Source organism: Bubalus bubalis, chromosome 1, assembly GCF_019923935.1.
Source record: "Bubalus bubalis isolate 160015118507 breed Murrah chromosome 1, NDDB_SH_1, whole genome shotgun sequence".
In the NCBI taxonomy this organism is placed as follows: Eukaryota; Metazoa; Chordata; class Mammalia; order Artiodactyla; family Bovidae; genus Bubalus; species Bubalus bubalis.
Window position 1 is genome coordinate 187,679,325 of NC_059157.1, and position 15,533 is coordinate 187,694,857.

Consider the following 15,533-nt stretch of genomic DNA (forward strand, 5'->3'; position numbering starts at 1 on the left):
TCACCCACCAGACATGCTGCCTTGCACATTGTCTTTTTTTTTTTTTTAATGGTTGTTAATTTAGTAAAAGTGTCAGATGGTGCCTTGTTCTGGTTTAATTTCTTGTGTCGGAGGAAGCACCCAGCCCTGATTCACACTGTTCCTGTTTGGTGTTTCAGATCCAAAGGACATTGCCTGCTCTTCCTCCCCGGCCTCGGTAAGGACATGCTCTCTGCTTCTCCTGTCTTCCAGGACTGTGTCTGGTTACTGTCACCAGCCTGACCCTGTCTGTCCTGTCAGTGGGTAACAAATGTGCACACCAGTCCCACCCTCAAAATATTGGCAGTTTTAGAAAAAAGATTACTTATAATGATAACAATCATCGTCCTCATGTGTAATCGTCCTTGTGCACAGCTCAGACATATGGAAGAGCATCCCTGTGCTGGAGGCGTTCCTGCACTTGTGTGTGTGACCTGGGCCGAAGCTGAGTCATTTCCCCTGCTCAGTCCCCCTGACAGCTCGAGGAGCCCCTGGGGTGCCAGCTTCTCCAGGTCTCATGGGGAATCGGGGCTCCCCTTCCTCTTTCCAACTCTCAAAGGGATTCGGTCAGAGGGAGAGACTGGACTGATTTCTGGGGACGTTTCATCAGATTCTACAACAGTGTCAAAGTTCTCTTTCCCACAGGAATTCTGCTTACTTCCTGTAGGGCCCTGGAGAGACCCATGGGTGGGGGGAAGGGAGGGCTTCCCGAGGGGCCCCAGAGGCCAGGGGCTGGGGCTGAGCTTGGCCGCTTCCCCATCGGCTCTGTCCCTTCACACCTGCCCCTCATCGTGAGCAGAGCTCTGTGCAAAGCTGCATCTGCAAGGCCTTTCACAGGTGCTGACTTCCGGGCACAGCCCCATCCTGGGAATTTCCCATCCGAAGGTCTTCTTTTCAGCATGCAGTTTTTCTTTTTCCACTTCTTTAAAGTTTTTGTTATAGAAATTTTAAAACACGTAAGAAAGTAGAAAGAATAGTATCATGAATGTGCATGTACCCATTACCTGCTCATCTCATGTTATCAGTACCCCTTCTAAGACCCCCCCTTCTCCTCAGGGTTTATTTTGTATGCAAATATTGGTCATCATATTATAACATTTTGTCTCTGACTATTTCAGTGTATGTTTATAAAATATAAGGATTCTTTTTTTTAGTTTTTTAAAATTTATTTATTTGGCTGCTCTGAGTTTTAGTTGCAGCATGCAGAATCTTCTTGAGTCATGTAGTCTCATAAGTTGTGGCTTGCAGGCTTAGTTGCTTCTTGTCATGTGGGGTCTTAGTTCCCCAACCAGGGATTGAACTCATGTCCCCTGCATTGCAAGGCAGACTCTTAACCACTGGACCACCAGGGAAGTCCCATAAGGACTCTTTTATTAAAAACGAACAAACAACAACAGAAAAGAATAGAAAAACAATAGGGAAAATCAATTAAACTTGTCAACAGAAAAAACACACCACCTGTAAGTTGTGAGCAATGTCTTATTCAGAGAACTCACTGAGGACTGAAGCCTCTCAGTGGCTCTGAGGAAGTGTTCCAAAGAGGTAAGGGAGGGGCCAGGATGGATAGGAGTTTTTGCTGAAACAAAAAGCCACATGCTTCAAAAGATTATTGCTAATCACAAAAAACCAGACATCTCAAGTAGATGACTTTATTGCTCGTGTCTGTATGGTAAGATGCAGGAGACTGGGCTCATTGAAATTATTCCTTAGATAAGCATCCTAGATATCCTAGCTCTCTATGGCTAGGACCTTTTTCATCTTCCTGAAACCCCTCAGGGCACATAGAAGGGGGCTGTTGTGGCTGTTGGCTTGGTGGCCGCAACATTCTTTGTTTACTGAAACTGGGAGGCAACATTTTTTTACCATAAGTCGAAAGTTGGTTCTTTGAAAAGATCTATAAAATGGAGACTCCTTTAGACTGATCAGGAAAAAGACAGAAGATTCACATTACCAAAATCTGGAATGAGAGAGGGGATGTTACTACCAACTTTATAGAAAGAAGTATAAAGGAATTCTATGGACAACTGTATACTAACAAGTTAGATAGCTTAGAATAAATGGGAAAATTCCTAGAGAAATATAAATTGCCAGAACTGACTTGAGAGAGAATCTGAATAGACCTATAACAAGGAAAGAAACTGAATTATTAATGAAAAGTTTTCATATTAATACAAAGATAACCCCAGGACTAGATGACTTCACTGGTGAATTCTACCAAACATTCAAAGAATTAATACCAGCTATTCACAAACTCTTCTAAAGAAATAAAAGAGAAAACTCGCCACTTATTCTATATTATCCTATAATATAGAAGACAAGACATCACAAGAACAGAAAACTGCAGACCAAGTTCTCTCATGAGTGTAGATGCAAAACTTAACAAAATACTAATCCAGCAGCATATAAAAAGGGTTAAGCGTCATGATTAAATGGGATTTATTCCAGTATACACCTGGTTTAACACCTGAACATCAATTAATGTAATACTTACCTCGATAGAATAAAGTACAGAAACTCTGGGGTCATTTCAATAGAAGCAGAGAAAGCCTTCAACAAAATCCAGCATCCCTGAATGATGAAACACTCAGCAGACTAGACATAGAAGCGACTTGCCGCAACCAGATGAAGGGCATCTCTGAAAATCCACAGCTAACATCACACTTGATGAGGAACGATGGGATGCTTTCACTGTAACGTCAGGAACAGAACAAGGATGACTGCTCTCGCCATTTCTAGTTAACGTACAGGAAGTCCTAGCCGGAGCATTTGAACAAGAAAATGAAACTCGAGGCACGCAGATTGGACAAGAATAAGTCAAAAGTGCCTCTTTGTAGACGATGTGATCTTGTCTATAGGAAATCCCAAGGAATCCACCAAAAATCTATTCACACTAATTAAAAAATTAGCAAGATTGCAAGATACAAAATCAGTATATAAAAGTCAGTTGTATTTCTATACATTAGCAATGAACAATCCAAAAATGAAATTAAGAAGGCAATTTTATTGACAGCAACAGCAAAAGGAATGAAATACTCAGAAATAAATTTAACTAAGGAAGGACAAGATTGATACATTGACAACTACAAAACATTGTTGAAAGAAATTGAAGGCCTAAGAAATGAAAATACATCCTGTATTCACTGCCAGGAAGACTCAGTGAATATTGTCAAGATGGCAGTATTTCCCTAAATGGACCTACTGATTGTGTGTAATCTACATCAAACTCCCAGCTGGCTTCTTGGAAAAAATGGATAAATTTATCCTTGATTTCTTATGAAAATTCAAGGAATCTAGAGTAGCCAAAAGAATCCTGAAAAAGAGTGAAGTTGGACTCACACATCCCAATTTCAAAACTTACTACAAAGCTGCTCTAGTTAAGGCTCTGTCTATGTTACTATCATAAGGTTAGACATATAGATCGATAGACTAGAACTGAGTCCAGAAACAAACCCTCACGTGTATGGTCAATTGTTTTTCGACAAAGGTACCAAGACCATTCAATGGGAAAAAGATAGTCTTTTGAACACATGGTGCTGAGACAGCTGGATAGCCACATTCAAAGAATGAATTTGGAACACTTCTTCATACCATACACAAAATTAAAATGGATTAAAGACATAAAGTGAAAGTCACTCAGTTGTATCCAACTCTTTGCGATCCCATGGACTATACAGTCCATGGAATTCTCCAGGCCAGAATACTGGAGAGGGGAGCCTTTCCCTTCTCCAGAGGATCTTCCCGACCCAGGAATCAAGCCAGGGTCTCCTGCATTGAAGGTGGATTCTTTACCAACTGAGTGATCAGGGAAGCCCCAAAGACCTAAAGGTGAGAGCTAAAACTATAAAACTCTTAGAAGAAAATACAGGAGGAAATCTTCATGATCTTGGATTAAGCCAGCCTCCTTGGATATGACACCAAAACTACAAAGCATGGAGGTAAAAACAGATAAATTGGACTTCACTGAATTTAAAACTTCTAGGCTTCAAAGGATACCATCAAGAAAGTGAAAATACAACCCAAAGAATGGTAGAAAACATGCACAAATCATATATCTGATCACAGACTTGTATCTAGATTATGTAAAGAGCTCTGCATTCAGAAGGGTATATCTTTCTGTTTCTTCTTTGCCTTTAGCTTTTCTTTTCTCAGCTATTTGTAAGGCCTCCTCAGACAACCGTTTTGCGTTTTTGCATTTCCTTTTCTTTGGGATGGTCTTAATCACTGCCTCCTGTACAATGTCACGAACCTCTGTCCATAGTTCTTTGGGAACTATCCTAAAGGAAATCACTCCTGAATGTTCATTGGAAGGACTGATGCTGAAACTCCAATACTTCGGCCACCTGATGCAAAGAACTGACTCATTGGAAAAGACCCTGATGCTGGGAAAGATTGAAGGTGGAAGGAGAAGGGGACGACAGAGGATGAGATGGTTGGATGGCATCACTGACTCGATGGACATGAGTTTGAGCAAGCTCTGGGAGTTAGTGATGGACAGAGAAGCCTGGAATGCTACAGTCCATTGGGTCGCAAAGAGTTGGACACGATTGAGTAACTGAACTGAACTATATAAAGAACACTTAGAACTCAGTAATAGAAAGACAACCTAGTTTAAACGGGTTAAAAGAATCTGAAGAGGTGTCTCTCCAAAGAAGATAAGTAAATGGCCAATAAGCACATGAAAAGCTGTTTAATGTCATGAGTCATCAGGGAAATGTAATCCAAACCATAATGAGATACAACTTCATACTCATTGCACTGGCTGGAATCAAGAAGATAATAGCAGACTGGAACACTCATACACTGCTGGTGAGGATATTAAAATGGTGCAACCACTTTGGAAAACAAGTCTGGCAGTTCCTCAAAACGTTAAGCATAGAGTTATCAGATGACCCAGCAATTTCACTCCTGGGTGCATCTGAAAGAAATTAAGTGCAGTGTGGTGCATGCGCGCCCAGTTGCGACCCCATGAGCTGTAGCCCACCAGCCTCTCTGTCTGTGGAATTTTCCAGGCAAGAATACTGGAGTGGGTTGCCACGCTCTCCTCCAGAGGATCTTCCCAATCCAGGGATAGAACCCAGGTCTCCTGCATTGCAGGTGGATTCTTTACCACTGATGCCACCTGGGAACCAAGAGAAATTAAAACATATTTACTGTATACACACACACACACCCCAATACACATGCGTGTGCATGCACACATACACATACACACCATAATTCCAGTGGCTGAGCTGTATCTTGTCCGACAAGCCTATGTGGAGAGTGTTTTCTTCCTTCTGAATCTGCTGGTGTAAGAAGGTCTCTTTTTTTCCACTTGTTAGAGAAAAACATGGGCCTATATTATTTCTGAAGGCCTTTCAGTCTTAAAAATGTGAAAGCCATTCATAAAAGTTAAGTTGCCTTAACCAGCATCTTTACGTTTTTTTATTCTTCGGTCTTGTCACTTTGCCGACAAAGGTCCGAATAATCAAAGCTATGGTTTTTCCAGTAGACGTGTATGGATGTGAGAACTGGACCATAAAGAAGGCTGAGAGCCAAAGAACTGATGTTTTCAAATTATGATGCTTCAGAAGACTCTTGAGAGTCGCTTGGACTGCAAGGAGATCAAACCAGTCAATCCTAAAGGAAATCAACCCTGAATATTCATTGGAAAGACTGATGCTAAAGCTCCAATACTTTGGCCACCTGATGTGAAGAGCCAGCTCATTGGAAAAGATCGTGATGCTGGGAAAGATTGAGGGCAAAAGGAGAAGGGAGCAGCAGAGGGTGAGATGGTTGGATGGCATCACTGACTCAATGGACATGAATTTGAACAGACTCTGGGAGATAGTGAAGGACGAAGGAGCCTGGGGTGCTGCAGTCTGTGGGGCTGCAAAGAGTCGGACAAGACTGAGTGATTGAACAACAACAGTTGGAGTATAGCTGATTAGGGGCTTCCCAAGTGGTGCAGTGGTAAAGAATTGACCTGCCAAGGCAGGAAATGTGGATCCATTCCCTCGCCAGGAAGATCCCCTGGAGAAGGAAATGGCAACCCACTCCAGTATTCTTGCCTGGGTAATCCTATGGACAGAGGAGCCTGGTGTGCCGCAGTCCATGGGGTCTCAAAGAGTTGGACATGAATTTGCGATTGAACAACAGCAATGTTCTTCAGTCTTGGATGATTCTTCAGGAAAGGATTTCACTTTTACCCTCTGTTATTCTGAGGGTCTGGAGTCTTGAGAATAAACTGAGCAGCCTTTGTTTTGTTTAAACATTGGCCTTCTTTTCCCTTGGTAGCATTTTCATGAAGACGGTATCCTTGCTGCAGTGAGCATAGCTGTCATTTCTGGTCATTGATTCAGTAATTGCTCTAATTAACTTTATTCCCTCAGCATCCAAGAGGCTACGAGAATGGTGCACACAGGTTCTGGCCGCAGAAGCCAGTCCCAGCTGAGGAGAGGAGCAAGCCTCTGGTGAGTTCCACGGGCAGGCAGTTGGGGTCCTGCCTCAGTGACACCTGGTGCAGACACCCAGGGTGTTGTATTTCTTCAGTTCACATGTGTTCATTTTGTTTGGATGGTGGGCTGTGCTTACTTTAAGTTTGTGACTCGAATTTGTGAGCGATTCATTCATTGGACAGCCATCTGCAGCATTTGGGGTTGCAGCCCCTCTCCAGGTGAGACTGTGCCAGGGGCATCATCCCCTCACCCAACATCCTGTCACCCCTGTGGACCTCACATCCTGGGGGAAAGAGGGCAGATATGGGGTACAGAGAGAAAACCAACCAGACAGAGCTGCCCAGGGAGGACTGAGCAGGCGCTAGTTCTGGCCTGGTCTTGGGAGCTTCCCTGAGCCAGTGGCCTTGGACAGAGGTATCTAGGAGGCGAGGGCTGAGTCTGCACATACTGATCCAAGGGGGTTTCAGGTGGGGAGAGCATAAGGTGGGCTGGGAATTAGACAGGGACCCAGAGACAACATAGAAAGTCAGCTTCCAGCCCCTTCACTGCCTGTCCATTATACAGAAGAGGAAGTTGAGGCACAGATGGGCTGAGCTCCCTGCCAGGTTCCCCTCAGAAATGAAGAGGTTAGATGCAGTCCAGGGCTCTTCCCTGGCCTGGGCCTCACCTGAACCTCTCCTCTTAGGATGCAGTCAGTCCTCCATATCCAGGGGGCTGTGAAACCTGCCCATATGGGGTCCGAATGTTCTTAGCCATCGAATGTGAGGGACTTGAGTATCTGAGGGGAATCCTGATACCAATCCCCTTCCCGGGTACCAAGGGAGGGCTGTGCTCCCAAGAAATGCCTTGCATCGCTTCTGCCTAGCTGACCACACCCAGCTGCAGGGCCAGTTTATATTTGATTATAATCCTTGAAAGTGTATGGTATTCTCAAGTCAGTTAGCTTAAAGGATAAGTGTTCTAAACAGACTCCCTACATTTTTTTTCTTTATTGCCCAAGGGAACTATTTCAGGTGGTTGAAATAATGGAAAAAGGAAAAATAATGCCTCATACAGTTTGGTTCTTGGATTTTAGTGAAATTCCACTGAAATGCTTTCAAATCTCTACTCATTTCTGAGTTTCCATCAAAATCAGGTGTCTCAGATTGGGCTGATGTAACAAAAAATATCATAGACTGGGTGGCTAAAACAATAAACATTTATTTCTCGCATTTTAAATGTGTATTTCTGGAGGCTGGGAAGTCCCAGATCAGGGCTCCAGCAGATTCGACATCTGGAGAGAGCCTGCTTCCCGGCTGGTGGGCAGCTCCCTTCCCCAGGAACCCTCACGTGGTGGAGCAGGGAGGGAAGCCAGCTCTCTGCTGTCTCTTCCTATATGGGCACTAACCTCCTCACCCAGTTCCCCCTATGTGGCCTAATCACCTCCAGGAGGCCCCACCTCCTAATTCCATCATGTTAGAGACAGGAGTTCAACATACACATTTCGGGGGAACAGGAATACTGGTATAAAGCATCGGGTCTTAATCAGTGTCCAGATGGCTCTAATTCCTCTCCATTTGTTGCTGAAGACTTACCCTTTTCTAAAGGTGCGAGCCAGGCCCTGTGTTCTGATGTAGTTTTGTGTGTGTGTCTGTGTGTGTGCTCAGTTGTGTCTGACGCTTTACGACTCCACGGACGGTAGCCCATCAGGCTCCTCTGTCTATGGGATTCTCCAAGCAAGAATACTGGAGTGGGTTTCCATGCCCTCCTCCAGGGGATCTTCCTGGATCCCAGGAGGATTGAACTTGGCTCTCCTGCATTGCAGCAAGATTCTTTACCATCTGAGCCACCAGGGAAGCCCCTTTAATTGGTATGTCTTTTTTTTTTTTTTTTTTTTTTTGATAATTTTATTTATGACTGTTCTGGTCTTCACTGCTTGTGGGCCTTCTCTAGTTGCAGAGAGTGGGGCCTACTCTTTAGTTGCAGCTCAAGGGCTTCTCACTGTGGTAGCTTCTCTTGTTGCAGAAATGGGCTCTAGGGCATGAGGGTTTCAGCAGTTGCAGTCCCCAAGCTCTAGAGCACCAAGTTGTGGTTAAAGGACTTAGTTGCTCTGCAGCCTGGGATCTTCCCAGACCAGGGATTGAACCTGTGTCTCCTGTATTGTCAGGCAGATTATTTACCACTGAGTCACCGAGGAAGCCCTGGTATGTTTATTTTTTATTTTATTTATTTCTTTTGACCATGCCTTGTGGCTCGGGGGAATCTTAGTTCCCCAACCAGAGAATGAACCCAGACAACTTCAGTGAAAGTGCCCAGTCCTAACCACTGGGATCAAACCTGCATCTTTTGCATTGGCGGGCAGATTCTTTACCACTAGGGCCACCTGGGAAGCCCCTCAAATGTAGTTACTGGCCAGGAAAGCTAGCCTTGTCTTCTAGATGGGACTTCCTCTTCCTTTTTCTTCTACAAACGTCTATTTACCAACATGTCACCTAAGAGACACTGACATATTCCGAGGCCCCAGTAGGTCCTGTTTCAGGCTGACCTTGACGTGCATACAACCAGGCAGGCGTCGGCCGCGGTGGAAGGGCGTCTCCTTTCAGCTGGCCCCGGTGCACTAATCAGGCTTGGTCCCCTCCCTTCTGTCATAGGAAGGGCTCACGCACTAGGTGGCCCTCGGTCAGCAGGCAGGATGAGTCACAGGTTTGACAGCACACCCTGGTGTCCCCTTTCACAGAGTGACCAGCTCAGAGCTGAGCCTCACCCAGGCCCCTGACCACGATGGCTTTTCAGCTGGGACTGCTTAATCCTTTTCTTCCCCAGGCATGGTTCTTAATGACTTCATGGAAAAAAAAATCATAAAGAAGGGAGTAGGGCGAGGACAAGAACGTGAACAGAGAAAGAGGCTCTGGGATCACTTCCCACGTGGTGACCTGCATCCAGTTTTGTGGGTTTTCATGATGTCATGTTGGGGATGGTTGACATTTTTCCTCCTTATAGCTATGTGTCTTTTTTGTCATCTTTGGCTTCTCTAAGGGTCTTTTGTTTAATAATTCTTTCCACTTTCTGTTTTTTATCTTTTTAAATTTTATTTTTATTGAAGTATAGTTGAATTACAATGTTGTGTTAATTGCCTGCTGTACAGCAAAGTGACTCAGTTATACACACGTATATTAACACATTCTTTTTCATATTCTTTTCCATTATGGTTTATCACAGGATATTGGATATAATTCCCTGTGCTCTACAGTAGGAGCTTATTTATCCATTCTATATATTCCAGTTTCCATCTGCTCATCCCAAACTCCCAGTCCAGCTCTCTCCTACACCTCTGAGGGTCTTTCTGATGGGTGTGGCTCAGCAACCACTTAAAGGGTGCTGAGCGGGTGTTTAGATGCTAAAGGTTAATGCCCGAGATCGATGGGATTGGGGGTGGGGTGGGAAGGAGGTCCAAGTGGGAAGGGGTATATATACATATACATACAACTGATTCAGTTTGTTATACAGAAGAAACTAGCACAACATTGTAAAGCATTTATACTCCAATAAGAAATTCTTTAATAAAAACAGAAATAAAGGTTACTCCATCCGACAGCTCCACGTGGGGCCAGCACAGGCTGAGGCTGGGCTGAGCCGTCACGCATGCAAACTCCCGCATGTGTTGCTTTCATCACGTGGAGCCCTTTTGCTTTGTGAATGTGTCAACCTCAGAGTGTGGGTCCTCGGCTAAACAAGCCCCCAGCCCACTGAGGGCTCTCTGTCCCAGCAGATGCCCTGGGGGCTCCAGGCACACCGCTTCCCGTACCCACTTCCCCCAGAGGGTCTCTGTTGGTTCCAGAAGGAGGCAGCCTTGCTCTCCCGGTTCGCTTTGGAACCGCCACCCCCCCATGACCTCACTGATCCCTTGTCCAGATGCTGCAAAATACCAGACCTGGGAGGCTGGAACCACCCCCTCCTCACTCCCCTAGGTTGTGCATAGAGGATGAGCAGGTGTGGGCAGGAGGCCTGTCTTAAATGAAAACAGGGCTTCCCGACCGGCCTGAGGGGGCTCCTCATGGCTTAGGGCAGAGGGGCTGGACTGGGGCTTTGAACCCAGTATACAGAATGTTGTACCTAGTGTTCTGAAGAAGGAAGGGCCAGTGCCAACCCTGAGCTGTGACCAGGTGGATTTCTGTGCTGGACCTGTGATTACTACCCTCCTGATTGAGCAGTCTTTTCTTTTCCTTTTTTCTCGTTCAGTTCAGTTCAGTTCAGTCGCTCAGTCGCGTCCAACTCTTTGCAACCCCATGAATCGCAGCACGCCGGGCCTCCCTGTCCATCACCATCTCCCGGAGTTCACTCAAACTCACGTCCATCGAGTCGGTGATGCCATCCAGCCATCTCATCCCCTGTCGTCCCCTTTTCCTCCTGCCCCCAATCCCTCCCAGCATCAGAGTCTTTTCCAATGAATCAGCTCTTCACATGAGGTGGCCAAAGTACTGGAGTTTCAGCTTTAGCATCATTCCTTCCAAAGAACAACCAGGGCTGATCTCCTTTAGAACGGACTGGTTGGATCTCCGTGCAGTCCAAGGGACTCTCAAGAGTCTTCTCCAACACCACAGTTCAAAAGCATCAATTCTTCGGTGTTCAGCTTTCTTCACAGTCCAACTCTCGCATCCATACATGACCACCGTCTAATCAAGCCATAGCCTTGATTAGACGGACCTTTGTTGGCAAAGTAATGTCTCTGCTTTTGAATATGCTATCTAGGTTGGTCATAACTTTTCTTCCAAGGAGTAAGCATCTTTTAATTTCATGGCTGCAGTCACCATCTGCAGTGATTTTTCTCGTTATCTGGCTGCATTTCATGGTTCACCTGTCAGAACATTTAGTGTTAAAAAAAGTCTATCCTGCGGTTCTCAGCCTAATGACACAAACGGCTCTCTGGGGGCCTGCTCCCAAGATTGCTGTGTTGGGTTAGGGTACAGCCTGGGAGTCTCTCAGAGTGCCCAGGAGATGCCAGGGTTGAGAACAATTGATTTCATTTCCTACATAGGACAGCTGGTGCTAGTGGTAAAGAACCCACCTGCTAATGCAGGAGATGTAAGAGATGCGGGTTCAATCCCTGGGTTGGGAAGATCCCTGGAGGAGGGTATGTCAACCCACTCCAGTACTCTTGCCTGGAGAACACCAAGGACAGAGGAGCCTGGTGGGCTATGGTCCATAGGGTGGCAACCGACTGAAGTGTGTTAACACACACAGGACAGCCGTGTAACTCTCCCGAGAGAAGTTTATCTCCAAACTCAAATAGAGGGTCTCTGTGTTCATATACCTCTGTGGCATTGTCTTCAGGAGGATGCTCTGGTTCCAAGCCAGGGCTTGTCGTCTGCATCCTGGAGCATCAGAGCACACAGTTCACTGTGGCCATGCTCACCGGAGGCCAGCTCTCGATGTCCGAGCCATGCATGGCGGGAGCCAGGCTTCTCAGCGACACGGCCAAGAGGGAGGTGCTGGGTGCTCAGTGCCCGAGGGGCTGCACGTGCTGCAGCCTGCCACCCTGTTTTCCAAATTTCTGTTCTTCACTAGAAGAGAATTCTGATATCAAGAAAGAGATGTGGCAATGCTTTGTCGTTTTCTTTTTTTTTTTTTTTCAATTTAACTGTATTTTGAATACTGCTTGCACAGTTTATAGTGTGAGTGAGTGATAATCACTCAGTCTTTGTGCCCCAATGGACTGTAGCCTGGCAGGCTCATTTGTCCACGGAATTCTCCAGGCAAGAATACTGGAGTGGGTGAGATAAATCAATAAAACCTGTTTGATTTTGTGGAAAGTCTGGAATACATAGAAACCTCTCTTGTTAAATCTCCAACCTTCATAGTGCCTTTATGAAGGACATTTTTCAATCATCCTTGCTCTGACTTGATGTCCCACCCTGAGTTGGGGACCACTGTTCTTTGCTTTAATGATGATAAACTTTAGGGATGTCCAGAATCAAAATTTATGAAATATTGGAATTAGTTTATGAAGTTTAAAATAATATTGTTTGTGATCATGTATGTCCTTTGTGAACTCCTTAAAAAATACAGGATTGTGTAAAAAATTAACTGACATTTCATACAAATTACACATAATTCTGGGGCTTCCCTGATAGCTCAGTTGGTAAAGAATCTGCCTGCAATGCAGGACACCCCAGTTTGATTCCTGGGTCAGGAAGATCCCCTGGAGAAGGGAAAGGCTACCCACCCCAGTATTCTGGCCTGGAGAATTCCATGGACTGTAGAGTCCATGGGCTCGCAAAGAGTCGGACATGACTGAGCAACTTTCACTTTCACACATAATTCTACCACTGAGTGATAACCATTGTCAGTTTAGAATTTAGCTTCTTTTTCCCTATAAATAAATCCAATAGTTAACCTACTTAAATAGGTTTATATTTAAACATTCAATGAGATCATAATGAAAATGCTTTTGAATGATGTTTTATTGCTTAATGTATCATAAGCACTTTCTCATGTCTTCAAATCTCACAACCTTTTTTTTTACAACTGCAGAATATGTTGGTTATGTGGCTGTTCTTTAGCAATTTTTCTCAATAATGGTGTGAAATTAATTTTATCATATAAGTATTTTTCTACATCGAAAGTATTTTTCACAAATAGAGTCCTAGAGTTCAGTCAAAAGATTCTGCATGTCTTTGATTAGTGTTTCCCAAAACCACGTGGATGCTGATGGCCGTAAAAACAGTGGCCGTGTGAGAATGTTGTCCAAGGCGTACCCACCTCCCAAGTCGACTGCCTGATAACACGTTTTCTTCTCTTCCTTTCTCTTTTTCTGTGGGATTCGTCTCCAGGACCCAGAGATGCAGCGTCTACTGCTGTCGGATGGGAAACACTCGGGCCATCAGAACCACGTGGTCATCCTCCCGGCAGACGGCGGGGGCGGCATGGCAGCCATCAGCTTCACAGGGGCCCTGAAGATTCCCGTGAGTACACGACCCTCCCAAAAGGGGGCATTTGTGAACAGTGTCTGTTTACTACACATTACACATAATGCTGTGAACAGACACTGGGCTATTGATAAGTTTAAAAAGAGAAATCCATGATCATATTATCTACACATTAGAAATCCAAGTGCTGTCCTTAGTGGCTCAGTTTTGTTCAACGCTTTGTGACCCCATGGAATGTAGCCCGCCAGGCTCCTCTGTCCATGGGATTCTCCAGGCAAGCATACTGGAGTGGGTTGCTACTTCGTCCTCCAGGGGAATCTTCCTGACTCAGGGATCGAAACTGTGCCTCCTGCCTTGGCAGGCAGGTTCTATACCACTGAGCCACCTGGGAAGCTCATAGAAATCCATAGCATGAACCAGAATTGCAAGCAGACCAGCTCAGGGCTGAATAAGGCTGCAGTGTTTTGTTCACCTGTTAATAGTTATAAAATATATTATATATGTATATTATGGATGTGAAGTCCATGAGCTGCCAGAGCAGAGCATGCTGGGAGCTGTGCAAAGGCCTGGGAGCAACTGTGTTCCTCTGACATGGAGCTGTGGAGGGGGACAAAGGCAGGGAGCCAAGAGCAGAGATGGGAGGAGGGGGAGAGCGCACTGGCCCCTGGGGGCCACAGTCTAGAACACCTGGCTCCTGCCCTTGGGTGCCTGTGCAGGGGAACAGATGCAGGCAGGGGCACTTCCCTCATGCTGGCCTCAGGGAGAATTGGAAGAGGGAACCCAGAGGCTCCATAGCAACTGTGCTGAGCCAGAAACCCAACAGTGCACCCAGAACCTCAGCATCATGGCACCCAGTGAAGGAACTCAGAACTGCTGCTTTAAACAGAGAGTTCTGCCTGCTCCCAGATGCAACTGGGCTGCCGAGGGCCCGGGAGCTGCTCTCCTGCCAGAAGAGACCACTGAAGGTCCGGCCTGGACTCTCCAGGGTCCCTAACAAGGATCTATGGGGGTTTGGCCTGCAGGAGATGCTAGTTCCAAATAAAAGTTATTTTTTTAATTTGTTAATAACAAGTAGTAACTTTTCTGTTGTTCCTTTATTGTGTAGCTGAGTCAAATACTGTTGCTAAAATTAAGGTGCCCACCATAAATAGGAGTTGGGTGGAGGCAAGAACAGGCTTCAGAGCCCTGGCCTGGCCTGCCCTGGGAGGGCTGGTTATGCCCAGCACAGGTGGTACCCACTCTAGGCCTCTGTTTCCTCACCTGTAGTGCAGGCTCGGTGGCTGTACAACGAGTTAGTGCTGTTCTCGGGATCAAATGAGATCATTAAGTACACAACAGGCACAATGCCACGCACTTGGTAAGCATGAAGTACATTGTACACACCGCCCATACTGGGTGTGACTGTGAAAACGTTGTTTAACTTCCAGAGCACTGACATGAATTGCATCTTGTGTCCTCTGCTTGGATTTGAAGGGCGTTCATAGCTATGCACTGTGATAGCCTGGGAGAAGCAACCGAGGTGTCGGCAACCGAGGGGTCGGTTCCTTAGTGTTTACCCGATTTCTCACGCTCATTTCCCAAGCAATACCTGGACTTACTATCTCACAAGGGCCACCTCTTTCTAAACATAGTCACAAAATGGAACATGTAAGCATTTCTCAATAGCCACAAGACCCCAAACCTCAGTTTCCTCATCAGAATCTACATTTCTCTTCTGGGTATCACTGAACTCAGGTCCAGCTGCTCGCTGCTTGAACGCAACACTTGAGAAGCAAATGCTGATAGAAAGGAAAGTTGCTTTAACCAGAGTAGCCAGCAATCAGGGAGGAGGACTTGTGTCCCCAAAACCAACTCCAAGGAGGCCACAAAAGTTCTTAAAGAGAAAAAGAGTAATCTCGGTTCATCACTGAGATGAAAGATCAGGGCCGTCATCACCCCCGCTGCCTGCAGGCTCGTCAGCTCTTTGTGATCTTCCTCCAGATGCTGTATTGTTCACACGGTTTGCTTGTGAGAGTACTGAAGGGGAAGCCGAGGAGGAGATCTGGTCATCTGTTAATTATTTATTCTTCATGTTTACTTCTTTGATCTAGGAAAGAACTGACCAGTTAGGCAAAGTATTGTGTGAGCTAAAAGATTTGAAAGATCTGGCCTTGGCCAGAAATGAATAGAGTAT

The 15,533-nt window shown here is 45.5% G+C and overlaps 1 protein-coding gene across 4 annotated transcripts in view; it reads left to right on the forward strand.

Annotated features, from left to right (window-relative positions):
- SLC37A1 (solute carrier family 37 member 1) overlaps window positions 1-15,533 on the forward strand; it is an 83,285-nt gene that overhangs the window by 47,901 nt on the left and 19,851 nt on the right. For all 4 annotated transcript variants that reach the window (XM_025292250.3, XM_025292240.3, XM_025292247.3 and 1 more), the window contains 3 exons: window positions 159-196; window positions 6,390-6,470; window positions 13,265-13,396. In XM_025292250.3, coding sequence (XP_025148035.3) covers window positions 159-196; window positions 6,390-6,470; window positions 13,265-13,396 — 251 coding nt within the window. The remainder of the gene's footprint in view (window positions 1-158; window positions 197-6,389; window positions 6,471-13,264; window positions 13,397-15,533) is intronic.